Genomic DNA, 16467 nt, shown 5'->3' with positions numbered 1-16467 from the left:
AGTATGATTCCACGTTGTTAAATGTGTGTGCTGAGAAATAGGTGTAGAAAGATTGACATAAAAATGTTAATGTATGTCTAGGAGATGAGATTATGGGTGATTTTTACTTTCTCCTTTGACTTTGATCTGAATTTTTTTGCAGTGGACATGTACTAGTCTTATAAGAGTATTTCCATTTCTTAAACAGAGGAGTTAAAATTATTGAACAGTTTCATATGAAGCACGTATCCTCTAGTAGCTCTTTATCACTGCAAGGAGAATATGGCTAACCCACCATCTGGGTACAGTTGAAGTTACAGCTCCAGCAGTACGTGGTTTGTCTGTGCTGAACCGTTCCTTCACGTTGTCCTTTTTTTGACTGATAGCCTGTGTTTGTGATATGGCTATACCCACAGTCTAACAGTGAAACAGAGGTTTTTCCTTTTAAAAGCAAGCTGGTTTATGTAGAGAGCAAATCTGTGATATTGGCCTCAAACTGAACAGGTCCAGACAGTGATGTCGTATAGAGCAGTGATGAAGAGCAAGGACCCGTGGGCCACCCGTTGTCCACCTAGCTTCGAGGTACGACTCACAACCTCACTTCAGGAATATGAAACTAACAGTGTAAAAGTTGACATCATAATCCTATAAAGGTACAAAAATACGGTTGAACTCATTTTATGTTGTGTTACTTACACCAGTGTTTCCCAAACATGAGTCCTATATGTGTCATCTTCATGAATTTTTCCATATACGTGTACCATTATTTTTTAAATATTTTTCTTTAAATCACTCACTTTTAGAGCAGACTTTTTATTAAACTGTAACATAATATACAAAGACATGCAGGAACCCATAAGTGTTCAGCTTCATAAATTATCAGAGTACACCTGTATAATCATCACCCAGATAAAAAAGTACTGCTGGTAACCTAGAAATCCCTCTCTGCCTCTTTCCTCCCCAGAGGTAATCACGCTTTTGACTTCTAATACCATAGATTGTTTTGCTCACTTGTTTTTACTTAGTAACTTTATTTTAGAAGACTTCTTTGTATCTCTATAAATGGAAAAATTAGTGTTTTTATAGAATGCATTTTAAAAATTACTTAATTGAAAAGTATTTGTATACCACCTAAAAGCATCTCATTGCCACCAGTGGTATATGTACCGCACTTAAGAGAACACTGATTTATAATTGCAGACATTTAAAATAGGCAAATAGAATTCAAGTAAAAGTTGAGGCTTTCATAACAATAAACATGATATTTAGTTTTGCCATCAGTCGTCTGTATATCATTCTTTTACAGACACCGTGTGTCCACCCACAGTTTACACCTAGTAGGTTTTTTTAATGTGTATTTGATATTTTATTGCCAGTTGTAACCCAGCCTGGTTTATTTAAGGCAGCATTATAATTTCTCATTAGCAGAACTGAGATACAAAGAATTTACTTGTTCACTTGCTATTATATTTTGGCAAAACTAGTATTTAAGGTAGAGTCCGCTTATCATTACCCAAGCACTGGAATGGGAATCTGCCACCTGAAATAACCTGTGCTTCCTTGTGGAATCAGGAATTGAGTAGAACTTCACCAGTCATCCAAACTGTGTTAGTTTCGCTCCTCCAAAGGTCATAAATATTTTTAAAAGAATATTTCCAGCTGCCCTTCTCCTGTGAGTATAGTTTCTCCTACAATATTCTGATGTTGAGCAGTGCACATAGTAGATGATCAGGAAGTACCTTTTAACTGAATTCTTTTCTCTTTAATAGACTGGAAGGCCTTGGAAGGCAGAGATCCTTGTATTCATAGTTCTCTGCCTACATGTCGTGGTTTCAATATGTAGTGGTTGAATGAGTGAGCAAGCAAATGAACTTTCTCTTAGAAGGATTATAGCTATATAAACACAGTTTTGACACAGTGGTCTCTAGAAAAAGCAAAGTACACTTAGGACATACTTACCTTAGATTGATTTATTTAAATGTTGTTTTATTCTACGGCTAGCTTTAGAGTGGAAACCTCTTCACGGTATTCTTCACTGTGGATGATGTCTCTGGTAACTGAAGTCAACAGTCTTGAAAGTCTCATGTTATTTTTCTAATGCAAATTTTAGGCAAGAGAACACCTTGGAGGGGAATCCTGTTATTTGGGCCACCTGGAACAGGAAAATCCTATTTGGCCAAAGCTGTAGCAACAGAAGCAAACAACTCAACATTTTTCTCAATATCTTCCTCTGACCTTGTTTCTAAGTGGCTAGGTGAAAGTGAAAAGTAAGTAGTAAATTGATTTTTTTTTTAAGTTTTTCTTTGCCTGATAGTCACTATTTCAGTCTATAAAGTAATAGGTTTCTTATATCATTAATAGACATTCAAAAAAAGTGCTATTATAAATACAGGTGGTATTCATTTCTGTTAGATTAGTCCCTAGTTTGGAATTTATTTCATAGGGAGAAGATAGCATATATGATATGTGTATGGTTTAGTAAATCATGAAATGAATTATCCAAATGTAGTAATCTTATTTTAGAGATCAAAACGTGATGAGACTTTTTAATCTGTAGAGTTCCTATACTATTGGTATATAGTTTTGTTTTAGGTTTTTCATTGTCATGTGTCATTTACTATTTTTTTTAGAAATTGAAACCTTTATTTATTTTTAGGCAAGTTAAGTACTTATTCCAACTTGCCAGAGAGAGTAAACCTTCCATTATCTTCATTGATGAAATTGATTCTCTGTGTGGTTCAAGAAGTGAAAATGAAAGTGAAGCTGCACGTAGAATTAAGACAGAGTTCCTAGTTCAAATGCAAGGTAGTGTTGCTGATTTTTTAAAATAGTTTCTCTTTATCGTATAATCATTATTATGATAGTAATGGAAAAACTTTCAAGCAGCATTTCTCCGTTCTTATAGTCCAAGTCTTATGCCATGTCTCGTTCTGATCCACATGCATACATAATTTTTACCCAGTTGTAATCATCTCGTTGGTATAAATAGTGAAGAGATTAATATATTCACTTATAACATGCCAGAAACAATATCAATAAAAGGAATATATAAACTTCAAATTAAATCTTTCAAGAAATATTTTGAAAACAGTATTAATAGTATTTTCCCACAGTTTAGGAGATTTTAGGGAATATTTGCATCATATTCTAGTAGTAAGAAATGTGGTTAAATACAGTTTTTTTCAGAGAGAAAGTCTCAAGATGAGGCATTTTAACATTAAAGTACCACGTTCATAAGAGAACATATGATGTTCAAAGAACACTTGAAATGACAAATTATTTAAAACATTACCTATTTTGATGCAGGGGTTGGTGTGGACAATGATGGAATTTTGGTTCTGGGAGCTACAAATATACCCTGGGTTCTGGATTCTGCCATTAGGCGAAGGTATGACGATACAGTAAATACCTTATTTCTAATTACAATATAATAAGTGAATATTAATTCCCATTCTGTCTAGTTGAGGAGGCATTCTGATAACTTCAGAATGTTTTTTAATGTGCTTGAACCCTATTGGCCCCCGCCTTAGGGAAGAGAGGCAGGCACTTGTTTGTTTGCCTGCTGTGTTCAAGATCCAAGATTTACACCTACTGGAATCTTTCACGTTCGAAAGTATGTTACCTGATGCTTACTTTAGTTCTAATTAAGCTTAGTAGGTGCACTGATGCTTCAGAAATTTATATATACAGTTTGATATTTCAATGGAAAAACCTTCCATTGAAGGTTTTTCCATTTTGCTAAATATAAAATTTTAGCAAAATGACAATTCTACAAGTTAAAGTATGCTAAGAAAGATATAGTTTCAGTTTAAAAAATTCTGTCTATAATTTTTTAACTGAATATGAAACTTGAGCTACAGGAAAGGTATACAGACTCCTTACTTTTCACTGCTTCACAGTTCCCTATCCCATTGATTTAATTGTGCATGGTAAAAATGAACACTTCAGTTTTTGCTGCTTTTACCCCATTCACTTGATGGTTTGCCAGAATGTTAGATTACCATCCAGTATCAAGAAAGGAAATGTGCTGGTTATTTTTGAAAAATGGCCTAATTCTAAACCCATCTCTAGAGATGGTGGAAACTTTTAAAATTCCTCTTATTGCCACAGAGAATAATTACCTGGAGAAGAAAATGTCTTCACAGACCCATTTAAATTGTCCCTCATTGCTTCCTCCTTATCTCCAAATGCTGAAATTCTAAGAAGGCAAGCAAAATTATAAGATTTTGAGTGATTTTACTCCTTAGAATTTAGGTAATTCTTTTGTCATCTCTTATTTCACACTTTTAATCATATTAATCCCTTGATCAGGAGTTCAGAGTGTCATTCTACAGGAAATTGTAATCCTGTAGGACATGTCGTGTCATGAATTCCAGACATGTGAACACTCTGGCCAAAATAATTCAAAAATCATGTGAGAAAAACTAAAGCACTCCAGACTGGTTCCCTGGCTATTTTGGTTTTATTAATGTGTTCTGGATATTTCCCCTTTATTAACCTAAATATGTATCTGTTTAACTCTGATGGATATGGGCCCATTTAATTTATTCAGCTTAACTTTGTATAAATGAGAATATCTAAATATCTTGTTTCTTCTTGAAAAACTAATTTTTAATAGAAATTAAATAGTATTATATAGTAATATTCTTGATGTAATTTTTTTTTTCATTTTAAGATTTGAGAAACGAATTTATATTCCTTTGCCTGAGGCCCATGCCCGAGCAGCAATGTTTAAACTGCACTTGGGGACCACTCAGAACAGTCTAACAGAAGCAGATGTCCGGGAACTTGGGAAGAAAACTGAAGGCTATTCAGGGGCAGACATAAGTGTCATTGTACGTGATGCACTTATGCAGCCAGTTAGGAAAGTACAGTCAGCTACTCATTTTAAAAAGGTAAGGAACTTTTATCCATCTTTTCATATATTTTTAAAATCAAGCTTTGAGACCATGATTGACTTGTCTTTGAAGAATTTTTGGAAGATTTCATTTTTGTATAGGAATTTTAGGAAGATTTCAGTTTTGTATAATAAATAAGTAGATTTACATAAAAGATTATGTTTCCATTTCATTGAAAATAAGTTCTCCCAAAGTGTTTTAAAACTTCGTATGCAGTGATTTTTGAAGTATTTATTATTTTGATATAAATATAGAAACTTAAATCTGTGATTGTCTCTGATGTAACTAGAATATCCTCGAGCAGAATCTAGTATGTTTACACCTCATCAATAAAGTAAAAATAATAATAGCTAATATTGTTTAAATATTCACGTGCCCAGCACTGTGTTTGCTCCATCATCTTCCTATTTCATTTGGTCCTCACAGAAGCTCTACGAAAGGTACATATAGCCACCTGTTGATGGTTAGTTCTAGACTAACATGATTAAACTGGGACTTGGATGTTTTTAACACAGTTTGCCAAGGTACAGCTAGAGAGGATTGGAGGTGTGGTTTTTCTCTAGGTAAGGTGTACTTCAGAAGCCTCAACCATTCTTCTCTCCTGCTCCTCCCATGTACTGTTTGGTCTGCATGAATGACTTGAGTGTATATGGTTTGAGAGAGAGTTTTGTGAAAAGACTGTGGTCTTGGGATATTCAATTTAAGTAACAGTAGATTAGATAATTTGGACCAGCTCTTTTGCTGAGGACAGCAGTCTCCAGTATGCTCATGAACGTAGATATGAAAATCCTGAAACACTGTTAGCAAACCTAATCCATCGGTATATGACAAACTAATATGTCATGACTCTGATACACATATATGTCTGTTATATACCACAGTAAAATTTTTTTTTAAATGAGGAGCTTGAATTAAAACCTGAATTTGAAGCCTGACTCTACAATTTACTTGTTTTATCTCCTTGACCAAATTGCATTACCTTTTTAAGTCTCAGTTTTTATCATCTCTTAAGTAAGGATGATAATTACTACTTTGAAATGCTCTTATGAAAATGAAATGAAGGAATATTCATAAAACAGCTGTCATGGTACCTGAATAGCCCAGTAAATATTACTCATCTCTTCTTCAGCCATTTCGTTACTGAGAGAAATATGGTTAGCTCAGAATCAAGTTTATGCCACAACTGTTGTGTTTTTTCTTAAATTCTCTTGGCCATTTAGAAGGAACTCAGTCCTTTCATACTCAGAACTTTCCATTCAGTTCTCTGTATAACTACTAGGGATGGCTTGTATGACCCTAAAGCCAGGCCCTTGTTAGGAGGATAGAGTTGAAGCAGCCAAATTTCGTTTTTCTTTCTTTCTTTCTTTCTCTTTTTGTTTTTTGGCCCGTGCTGCACAGCTTGCAGGATCTTAGTTCCCGGACCAGGGATTGAACCCGGCAGTGAAAGCAGCGAGTCCTAACCACTGGACCACTGGGGAATTCCCAGGCAAATCTCTTTTAACATCAGGCCGTTTGTATCACCAACTATAGTAGATCTTTCTGTGGCTCCATCTTCTCCATTTTTCAATTAGCAAGAACAAGTTTGCCTGTGTATTTTATTTATTAAATGTATAAGTACTAATCTGGGCCCAGAGGTAAGTCAGAGTACTTAAGTTAAACTTAAGTACTTAAGTTAAAAGTACTTAAAGTACTTAAGTTAAAAAACACAAAAATCCCTGCCACTGAAATTGTTGTGAGCAAAGACAGACAATAAAATACACATAGTAAAGTGAAAATATTTATTTCTCTACCCCTGCCCCAATCCTGAGACAGTATTTAAGATTGATCATTGTAAAACAAGTATTAAGTATGAAAGCAGTCCCTGGTTTGATACAAGTGTGTTGCCTTCTAAATACTATATGTGACTCTGTGTCACAAAGTTTCTTTTTCTGGATGTTATTAAAACTTTTTCTTTTAAATCAGTTATGAATTGTAAGATAGCACTGAAATTACATTCAGCATTTAATTTTGTACTTATATTTGAAGAAGGAGTTTTTGTGGGGAAAGACAAAGATTCAGTAATTTCACGATAATAAACCTTCCAAAGATCACAGAAATTTCTTGGCTATGGAAAACAGAGTAACTTAAAGGAATTTTTAAGTAGGTCTTTTTTTTTTTTTTTTTTTGGGAGTATAGTTGATTAACATTGCTGTGGTAGTTTCGTACAGCAAAGTGATTGTTATACATGTATCTATTCTTTTTCGAATTCTTTTCCCATTTAGGTTATTACGGAGTATTGAGCGGAGTTCCCTGTGTTATACAGTAGGTCCTTGTTGGTTATCTATTTTAAATATAGCAGTGTGTTAAGTAAGTCTATTTTTGGTCTCTAGGATTATGACCACCTAATAATCATTAGGAAAAAAAAAAGAAAATTTTAGCTACAGGTAATTGTTTCTTTACTTTATTTTAACTTATTTTCTCCCTATGATCATCTAAGTAATTTATTGTAGGAAATTTAAAATATAGAAAATCATCCAAGAAAAAAATTAAAATCAAGCAAAATCTATCCCATCACCCAGAGCTAATTGCACTTTTTGTTGTATACGCTTCTGTTTATTTTCAGAAGTAAGCATTTTAGCAAAACATAAAATACTAGTACATTTTCAGATTTCCTGATAATGGTCTAAATCTTTTTTTTTTTTTTTTTGCGGTACGTGGGCCTCTCACTGCTGTGGCCTCTCCCATTGCGGAGCACAGGCTCCGGATGCTCAGGCTCAGCGGCCATGGCTCACAGGCCCAGCCGCTCCGCGGCATGCGGGATCTTTCCGGACCGGGGCACGAACCCGTGTCCCCTGCAACAGCAGGCAGACTCTCAACCACTGTGCCACCAGGGAAGCCCTGGTCTAAATCTTAATGTTTATTTAATTTGTTCTGTTGTTGTACTGTTTATTCCAGGTTTGCGGACCTTCACAAGCTGATCCTAACAACATAGTAGATGATCTGCTAACGCCCTGTTCTCCAGGTGATCCTGGTGCCATTGAGATGACGTGGATGGATGTCCCTGGGGATAAACTTTTGGAGCCAGTTGTTTGCATGGTTTGACATTTTGTTTGCTTTTAAGAAAAATTTTAAAACGTTATATTTTATGGGGACTTCCCTGGCAGTCCAGTGGTTAAGACTCCACGCTTCCAGTGAAGGGGGCACGGGTTCGAGTCCTGGTTGGGGAACTAAACCTCTCACAGGCTGCACCGTGCAGGCAGAAAAAAATTATATTTTATAATTTGTCAGATAAAATTTTCAGTTTTGTAAAATTAGTTCAAAAAGGTTAATACTAACTACTTAAAAAGTTTTAAAGATTAGTTGAATGTAAAATATAAAAAAATAATTATCTTTAAAATGTTTTCTTGGGCTTCGAGGAAATTTTAAGTGAATAAGCTATTTTTAAAAACATACAGGTTTCTGACATTATAGGTCTTATAGCTGGGATATTATCACCAAAATGGTGGGATTGGTTAAAATTTTTTCCCCTGAATCTCAGATTTTGTAAAATATCCAGAAACGCTAATGCGTGAATCATAGTATTCATAATAGTATTTTCCTGTTTTACTTCTCAGAGCTTCATAGAAAGTTTAAATAATGCGCTACTCTTTTAAAAAGTTTTGAAAACAAAATTTTTATTATAAAAAATTACATTTCTGTTTATATTAGAGGAATTAAAATATTCATAAAAATTACATTGCTGTAGTTTCTATTGGAAGAAATAAAATAATTCGTAAGACTATATTATTTTGTAAGCCATATTAATTTTAGGGAACTTACTGTGATTGAAAAGGTACATTTATTATGTTTTCTTATTGATAAACAGTCATTTTTAAAAATCTTCTGCTTTAGTTATAGATTTTCAAATCTATATGTCAAAATTAACAGTAACTTTCACATGATGTGTAGACCTAGATATATAGACAAATATGTACATATATGTATATAAGTTTGTATGCATATATAGAGAGAAATATATCTGTAAACATAGATATATTTATGTGTTAATCAACCACAATGCTTATCTGAGAAATTATTCAGAAATCCTTTTTTGTTGCAATCCTTGGTTTATTTTTTAACGTTTTGGTTCTTTTGACTGTTTTCCATACTGTTTTACAGGAGACATGGCCTAGAAGTTAATTTCTTAATGAATCCTTGATATTTGTATATTTTCTTACCATTTTGATTGTAATTTTAACTAACAGTTAAAATTTTTGATTAGTTGATTTTGATTAAATGGTATTATTCTGTTTCACATAAGTATAAGTGAATGACTGTATTCCTTTTGAGTTGCACTTGGACAACTGCTCTCTTGTTTAAGAATAAACAGATACGGCCAGAAAAGCGATCGGGGACTTAATTCTGGAGGCCTTGATCATCAGGCTAAGAGGACTGTACTTCCTCAGGGTGCTGAGGAACCTTTGAAAGTTGTGATCGTGACAAGGCAAGCAACTGAAAGTTTATAAGCAAAGGAATAACTTGGTCAAAGATGTCCTTCAGGAAAACAAGAGAGTTTATTGTCAGTAGTTTATGGCACGATGCAGATTTTCAGATTTAACCTTAGGCAAAAGTTAGGAATGTTGATAATGAAATGTTTTTTATTCCGTTAAATCTATTACTAATACTCCCCCACTTCTTTTTCCTGACAGTCGGATATGTTACGGTCACTATCTAGCACAAAGCCCACAGTCAATGAGCACGACTTGTTGAAATTAAAGAAGTTTACAGAAGATTTTGGCCAAGAAGGCTAGACCAAAGACAACAAGGAAGACGTTTACCACGTGTGTTCTCTCTTTCATAGGTATTTTTGCCTTTCTAGGATGGCAGTCAGATTATTTCCGGTAAAACTCTTTTACTGCAGGAAAATAGAGATCTCACTTCAGCATTCATTTAAGTTTTATATGTACTTTTGCTCCATTACCAATTAAATCCTCCTGTTAACAAAAATTATAAAATAATGGGTTATAAGCAAATGAGTGACATAAATAGCAAAAACATAGAAATTACCTAGTAAAAAGATTAAAATTGATTGAGATACAAATATTTTAAATTGTTATAAATAGTGGTCTTTGCAAAGAGCATTCATTTTTTTTTTAACTAAAATGAAGTGGGGCTTATTTCATATTTTGAAAAAAAACTTAAGCATCATTCTTGTCAATGTAAAATTTATTTACTTTATTACAAAAATTAAAAATGATTTACTCTCAGGGATGGGCAGTAAAACAGCAAAGAGCACTGATTGGGTTTGAAAGGTTTTGAATTGTGTTCTAGCCAAGGCTTTTAGTGGTTTTTTGATAGGTTGACTTTTTTCTCCATGTAGATTTAAATAATTTCTGTAAAAGCAGCAAGCTTTTTTTATATTTAACTAAGTAATACCTTTTACTGTGCAATCTCAAGAGAAAGACTCTCTAAATTAGGCATTGTCTCTACCTTGAAGAAGAAAATTGTCTATTTCAGTGTCTTTTTGTAGCAAGATTGACCAAAACAGGGGGTTAATAAATGTGTACCTTTTAAATAATTCTGCCGTGGAATACTGTAATGGGAGCCTCTGCTAAAAGGAACAGCCTCCCTTTGGATTATGGGAAGTTTCTTGTGTGTGATGGGGGCGGTGTGTGTGTACATATATATAAATTTTTTTTAATATAGGTTAGCTAGAGTCTTGTCTTTTACCTTTTAAGTTCAGGGAACAGCTCGTCCTGGCCACACGTATGTTATCAGTGTAATGTTTCATGAAGCTTTAGAAATGAGCTGATGTCTCCTTAAATAATAAAATACAAACATGATATTGTATTATTTTAATATCTTCAAATAAATAATCTGAGGGTGTGTGTTACATACTTGAGCACCAACACTAAGTTGTGCCTTGTACATTTGCATTGGCTCTACATGCAAAGGGTTATTAAGTCAGCTAGAATGAGGTAGATTCCTTAATTTACTATAAAGTTCTGCCTTGAAAATGCTATAGGATAACTTGCATTTTAAAGTATATTTGCACATTTTACATATTGTGCTATATGGTTGCCTTTGGGTTTTCTGTACAGGTTGTTTTCGTTGATATTAAATGGAAGTCGTAGGCCTGAAATATGCTGTTCTTACGTGAAGTAAATTGATACAACCTACTATTGGCTATATTCTGTGTGTGCTTCTTTATTTTGGGATCTTCCATATAGGAGAAAATATTATCTAAATTGATTAGATACAAAGAAATCATTAAAAATTATTAATTAAGGATGTATACATGAAAATTCTATTTTTCAGTAACTACTGTGTGAGAGTTGGGAATTAACTTGGCACACCAACACCGAGTTCTTTGCGGACGTCTTACGAGACATTTTACTTTATCCACCTCAGAATCATACAGTATTGCTATTAATCATATCATTAGGATAATTAACATAACTATATTAGTATAACTAATTGCTGAAATCCAGATGTTTTTGTGAATCCAAAATTTGTTTTGAGGAAGTATTTTACTTAAATTGGCCAAGTAGCGTGTAAGTCCAGTGTTGATGATGAGTGGATACTTTATCACTCAGTTCCTACACGTGCTCTGAGAACCGTGCCTCAGTGTCCATGTCACTTCTAGCCATAGCTCCATTTTCCACATTTCTGCTTTTAAAACTGTTTCTAGAATCTAATAATTTTAGACTTATTTTAGAATGGTAGAGCATAGGTCATTTCCATGTGTTCTTTATGGGCAGATAAATACTCAAGAGGAAACAATGTTCGGGCTCTGTCTGGACCTTGGCCATTCTGATTTTGGGTAGATGTTTTCTGAGCCACCAAGTAAACCCTACTTGAGCAACTCTATGAGCTAGCTATTCCCTGGATTAGTTTAGGAACACTTTTTGATCCCAGTCTGAAAACTCTATAGAGACCTTAATTATAAAAGTATTTCAGTAGAAAATTGGTTTTTGAGCTTACTGTCATCAACATGCAGAAAGCCAGAATGAGAGTATTTGATTACTAATGTGAAGTATCATTTAGCCACTTGCAGCTGCACAGGTGGGAAATGGAGGCACACCTCCCCAGCAGAGTGCTGGGAATGTCGCCCAGCTTTGTGAGCTCCCACAGGTACCGGGTGCTCTCCTGCCTCCTTTCTTCTTTCCTCTGCTAGTCCAAATCCCGTGATTTCCATTAAGACCTAGCTCATGACCCATCTAATCTCTTCCAGGAAGAATTCCTAGACTACCCCATCCAACCTTTGGATTTCTTTAGCACCGAGTTGTGACTATCTTAAGATGTTTCTCCAAGTGTCAAGCACACTCTGTTAATTTTGTTTAGATCGTTTAGATTGTAAGCTCTTCAAAGAGTTATGTTTTTTCCTTTGCATTAACATAGTTCTAGACACTGTTTATTAGGTACTTAATAAAGACTTGAAAAAATTAAGGGAGTTATATCCATATTTTATCTACTTCCTAGATTGTCTGTGAGACTTTTAATAAAATAGGTAATTTGAAGTTGCTTTGTTCCTGCTGGTCTAGTGAAGTTGTACGTTTTCGTCCCTGGGAACTGCAATCAGAGGTGTGCCAGAGCTGGCTCATACTGGCTCACAAGAACCATTTTTACACATTGCTGCCCACCTCTGCAGCCACCTCATTGGTAGCTTGAAACCTGCCGTGGTGGAAGTGATTTACACCACAGAAACCAGCAAGTTTCCGTTTACATGCTGCAATGCAAAGCAAGGACTGTAGCTTAGAATTGAAAAATTAATATTTACCACATTTACAGGAATAAAGGGAAAAAGTTATCTTCATAGAGTCATAAAAAGCATTTAATAAAATCCAGCACCCGTTTGTGATTTTTTTTAACTCAAAGTAGGAATTGAAGAGAGCTTCTGAATTTAATAAAGCATCCACTAAAGAAACAAAAAAATTCTAACGAACATCATACTTAATTGTGAATTATTGAAAACTTTAACTCCCCAGAGATCAGGAAGAAGACAAAGGTGCCTGCTGTCACCACTCCTGTTCAGTTTTGTGCAGGAGATTCTAGCCAGTGTTAAAAAGGAAGAAGCAAAATTGTTATTCTCAGGTGACATGATTGTGTATGTAGAAAATCCAAATTAATAAACTTAGAAAAAGAATCTGAATTTAAGAAGATTACAGGATACAGGCTAATACATAAAAATAATTGTATTTTTGTATTCTAGCAACAATTAGAAATTGAAATTAAAACAGTACTTACTGATTAAAAAAAAAAAATCCTGATTGCAGTAACATCAGAAAGCATCAGATACCTTCAAATAAATCTGAAAGATGTGTAAGACCTCAGCATAGAAAATTATGAAACATTACCACAAGAAACTAAAGAAGACCTGAATAAATGGAGTGGTGGGACCCATTCATGAGTTGGAAGACTCTTAAGAAAAATATCATTTCTGGGACTTCCCTGGTAGTCCAGTGGTTAAGACTCCGTGTTTCCACTGCCAGGGGTCTGGGTTCAGTCCCTGGTTGGGGAACTAAGGTCCCACAGGCCATAAATAAATAATTTTTAAAATATATATATATCGTTTCTAACCAAATTGATTCTAGATTTAATGCAATCCCAAACCCACATCTGGGTGATACAGATACATGTATGTATATGTGTATGTCTCTGGAAACAAAAATAGGTGCTTAATAAACAGATTATTGATGATTGAAAAGAAATCTTTTATAGTGTGAATTCGTTTTTTATAACAGTATATTTCTTCCAGCTGTATCTTTCTGTACATTCATCATAACCATTCATCCAGATATCTGTACATATACATAGAAAGATATCTGGAATTACTTTCACCTTACGTTCATTATGTTATTTATGGGTAGTGAGATTTGGCTTGATTTTTTTCCTTTCTTCACCTCTTTCAGGTCCTTTAAGTTTATTTTCAGATTCCACTGAGACCTTCCCTGGTCATCCTACTTAAAGTGGCAATTCGTCGTGACTCTCCTTGTACCCCAATCCCTGCTTTATTTTTCTCTGTAGCACTTATCATCTTCCAACATACTATATAATTTACTACTTTTCTTATTTGTAATTTTTCCTCCTAACATGTATATTCCATGAAAGCTGGGATTTTCTTGTCTATTTTATTGTCTCCTGTACCTTCAGTGTCTGGAACAGTATTGGTGCCTGACGGGTGCTCAATAAATATTTATTGAGTGAATGAGTCTTTGTATTTTTTCTAAGTCTGAATACTTTACAATGAGCATGTATAGTTTTTGCCTCTCTCCCTGTTACCCTGCAATTTTTATTTCTTTTAAAAGAGAAGAAAATTAGGAATGAAGACAAATACATCAAGAAATTAACAGTGGCTAAATCTGCGTGATAGAAATATGGATACTTATTTTTTTCTTTGTTTTTATCTTTAAACACTTTAATTTCCAAAAATGAAAGTAAAAGTTTTTAAGTAAGAATTGCAGTCAGCTTGACGGCTGATCACAGGAATTTGTCTCCTCTGGAACTCTATGAAATAACAGAAGAGGCTTTAAGAAGAGAAAGAGAGAAGAAAAAAGGACAGCGTTTGCAGCCAATTTGGCCGACTGTGCTCTTTTCCCCATGGGCGCCCAGTGTGCAGTAGCTGCAAACAGCCTCCTCGGTAGTGTGTGCAGCCTGCTGCCTGTACAGGTTACCCTAAGGTACCTTGAAGACAGCCCTTTCCAGTGGACATTCATGACTGGTATGCTGTCCCCAACCTAGGCTCCAGACAGGTATGCACGGGGACTTTGGAAAGCCCGAGGGCACAGGGGCCAGGGTCCACATTGGCCAAGTCATAATGTGCGTCGGCACCAAGCTGCAGAACGAGGAGCATGTGATTGAGGCCCTCCAAGGGGCCAAGTTCAAGTTCCCTGGCCACCAGAAGAACCACATCTCCAAGAAGCGGGGATGTACTAAGGTTCATGTGGATGAATTTGAAAACATGGTGGCCGAAAAGCAGCTCATGACCCCGGAAGACTGTGGGGTCGAACACAGCCCTAGTCGTGGCCCTGGACACATGGCGGGCCCTGCACTCCTGAGCGCCTTGGCGCCGTGCCCTCCTTACTCCTGTCCGCCGGTAAATCCTATTTCCCTGTCAAAAAGAAGAACAAAAGATATTCATCAAACGTTCTTTGGAGGAATGTTCATCTAAATCAGCTACCTGGTTTTGGGACTGGCCCTGGCTTCCTGCTATAGGAACCAAAGTGGGGAGATGCTACTTTTCTTCATTAAGTGGCAGATGTCATGTGGGCCCTTGACTAGCTTTGGTTTATCAGGTGCTGCCACCCAGGTCCTTCAATCTTGAGCACCACAAAGATGGCAGGACGTTAAAAACAGGATCGCAGCAGCATCAATAGCATCTGACTGGATGGTGAAATGGCTAATTATGTTATTGTCTATGGTCTCATGGAATGAAGTGTCCAGTGAGGACAAGACATCGGGGAACTACTTTGCAGCTGCTGTACAACAAAATGAAGGCGTGAGAACTTCAAGGACTGCTAATTGGAAACCCAGGGATCCTCCATGACTGTGCTAAAAGAAACATTTGTTGTATTCAGAGTACTAAAGTAATCAAAAGCAAAACTCAGTATTTGATCCTGCAGGTTGGCAGATTATATCAGTGGAATTCACAGGTTCACCAAGATTATTTTACGTGAACGTAAGGAAATTTAGTAGAGTAGGATCCATACTATCGAAATATGTATATTTGTGAGAGCTTGGAGGATTCTGAGTATCTCGAGAACTATGCGTGGGAATGGATTATGTCGGTGATTAGCCAAGAAAAGCGTCTGATTTCAGATACGATTGAATCTATCAGTATGGGTTCAGTCAACACAGATTCTGAATTTAGAATTTTCGTCTGAGCAGCCAAGAGTGATTTTAATTGTTTGCTTTACTGGTTGAAGGAACTGAACTTGACAGTCGACCACTCTGAACTCCAGTTAAGGTGATGTGAAAGAAAGAACCTAATATCTAGGAGGAGAAACGCTGGAGTGGATTTATCACATGAGAATCACTCACAAAGCCACAGGTTCCTGGAGAAGACCCAGAACCCAGCCCCTTGACCAAGGCACTGATAGATGAAAGGAAGGCATTTCAGAGTGTTTTTCTGGGTCCTTGATTTCATTGGAGCTGGAAACGATCTTTTGGTTGCAGAAGCCAAGTAGTGGCAATTAGCCAGCACAAGCCAGGTGGACTTGGTCACCACATTAGGCTGCAGGGCTGGCGTGATAACCGGGGTGCTGTTTCCTGCAGAGATCTTGACCAGTGATTCAAGGGTGGCAGGGTCCTTAGGGTCTTTACTAAGGGCTGCTGTGTTGGTATAACCAAAAAGCTGGTAAGCAGAGGTCTTCCCATCGTGATGGAGCACCCCACTCAATTTCCAGACCACAATCCGGTCATAGACTCTACACCACTGAAAGAAGTGGAGACTCTGTATTGTTGAGGAAGGATCCTACAGGAACATCTCAGGTGCACTGGGAGCTTCCCTTCAGCTTTCCCAAAGGGTCTGACGCTGCTTAAGGCTACCATGAAATAAAGAAAGGGAATACTCACAGGATTATTGGACACTGGCTCTGAACTAATATTCTTTGTTTTTTGTGGTTTTTTTTTT

The 16467-nt window shown here is 35.9% G+C and overlaps 1 protein-coding gene and 1 non-coding gene across 2 annotated transcripts in view; both read left to right on the top strand.

Moving 5' to 3' along the window:
* The window catches only part of VPS4B (vacuolar protein sorting 4 homolog B), a 33804-nt gene extending 20561 nt beyond the window's left edge, over nt 1-13243 (top strand). Inside the window, exons 6-11 of the mRNA XM_060029180.1 lie at nt 2090-2246; nt 2636-2784; nt 3286-3367; nt 4655-4874; nt 7812-7952; nt 9545-13243. Of these exons, the coding sequence (XP_059885163.1) occupies nt 2090-2246; nt 2636-2784; nt 3286-3367; nt 4655-4874; nt 7812-7952; nt 9545-9646 (851 nt within the window). The 3' untranslated portion in view covers nt 9647-13243. The remainder of the gene's footprint in view (nt 1-2089; nt 2247-2635; nt 2785-3285; nt 3368-4654; nt 4875-7811; nt 7953-9544) is intronic.
* A 1157-nt stretch (nt 13244-14400) lies between these two features.
* Nucleotides 14401-14532, top strand: LOC132436722 (small nucleolar RNA SNORA70). The gene has a single exon (XR_009521871.1). It is a non-coding gene; the product is annotated as a small nucleolar RNA SNORA70 (small nucleolar RNA).
* The last annotated feature ends 1935 nt before the right edge of the window (nt 14533-16467 follow it).

Source organism: Delphinus delphis, chromosome 13 (genome assembly GCF_949987515.2).
Source record: "Delphinus delphis chromosome 13, mDelDel1.2, whole genome shotgun sequence".
NCBI lineage: Eukaryota > Metazoa > Chordata > Mammalia > Artiodactyla > Delphinidae > Delphinus > Delphinus delphis.
This window is presented reverse-complemented; position numbering and strand designations above follow the sequence as displayed.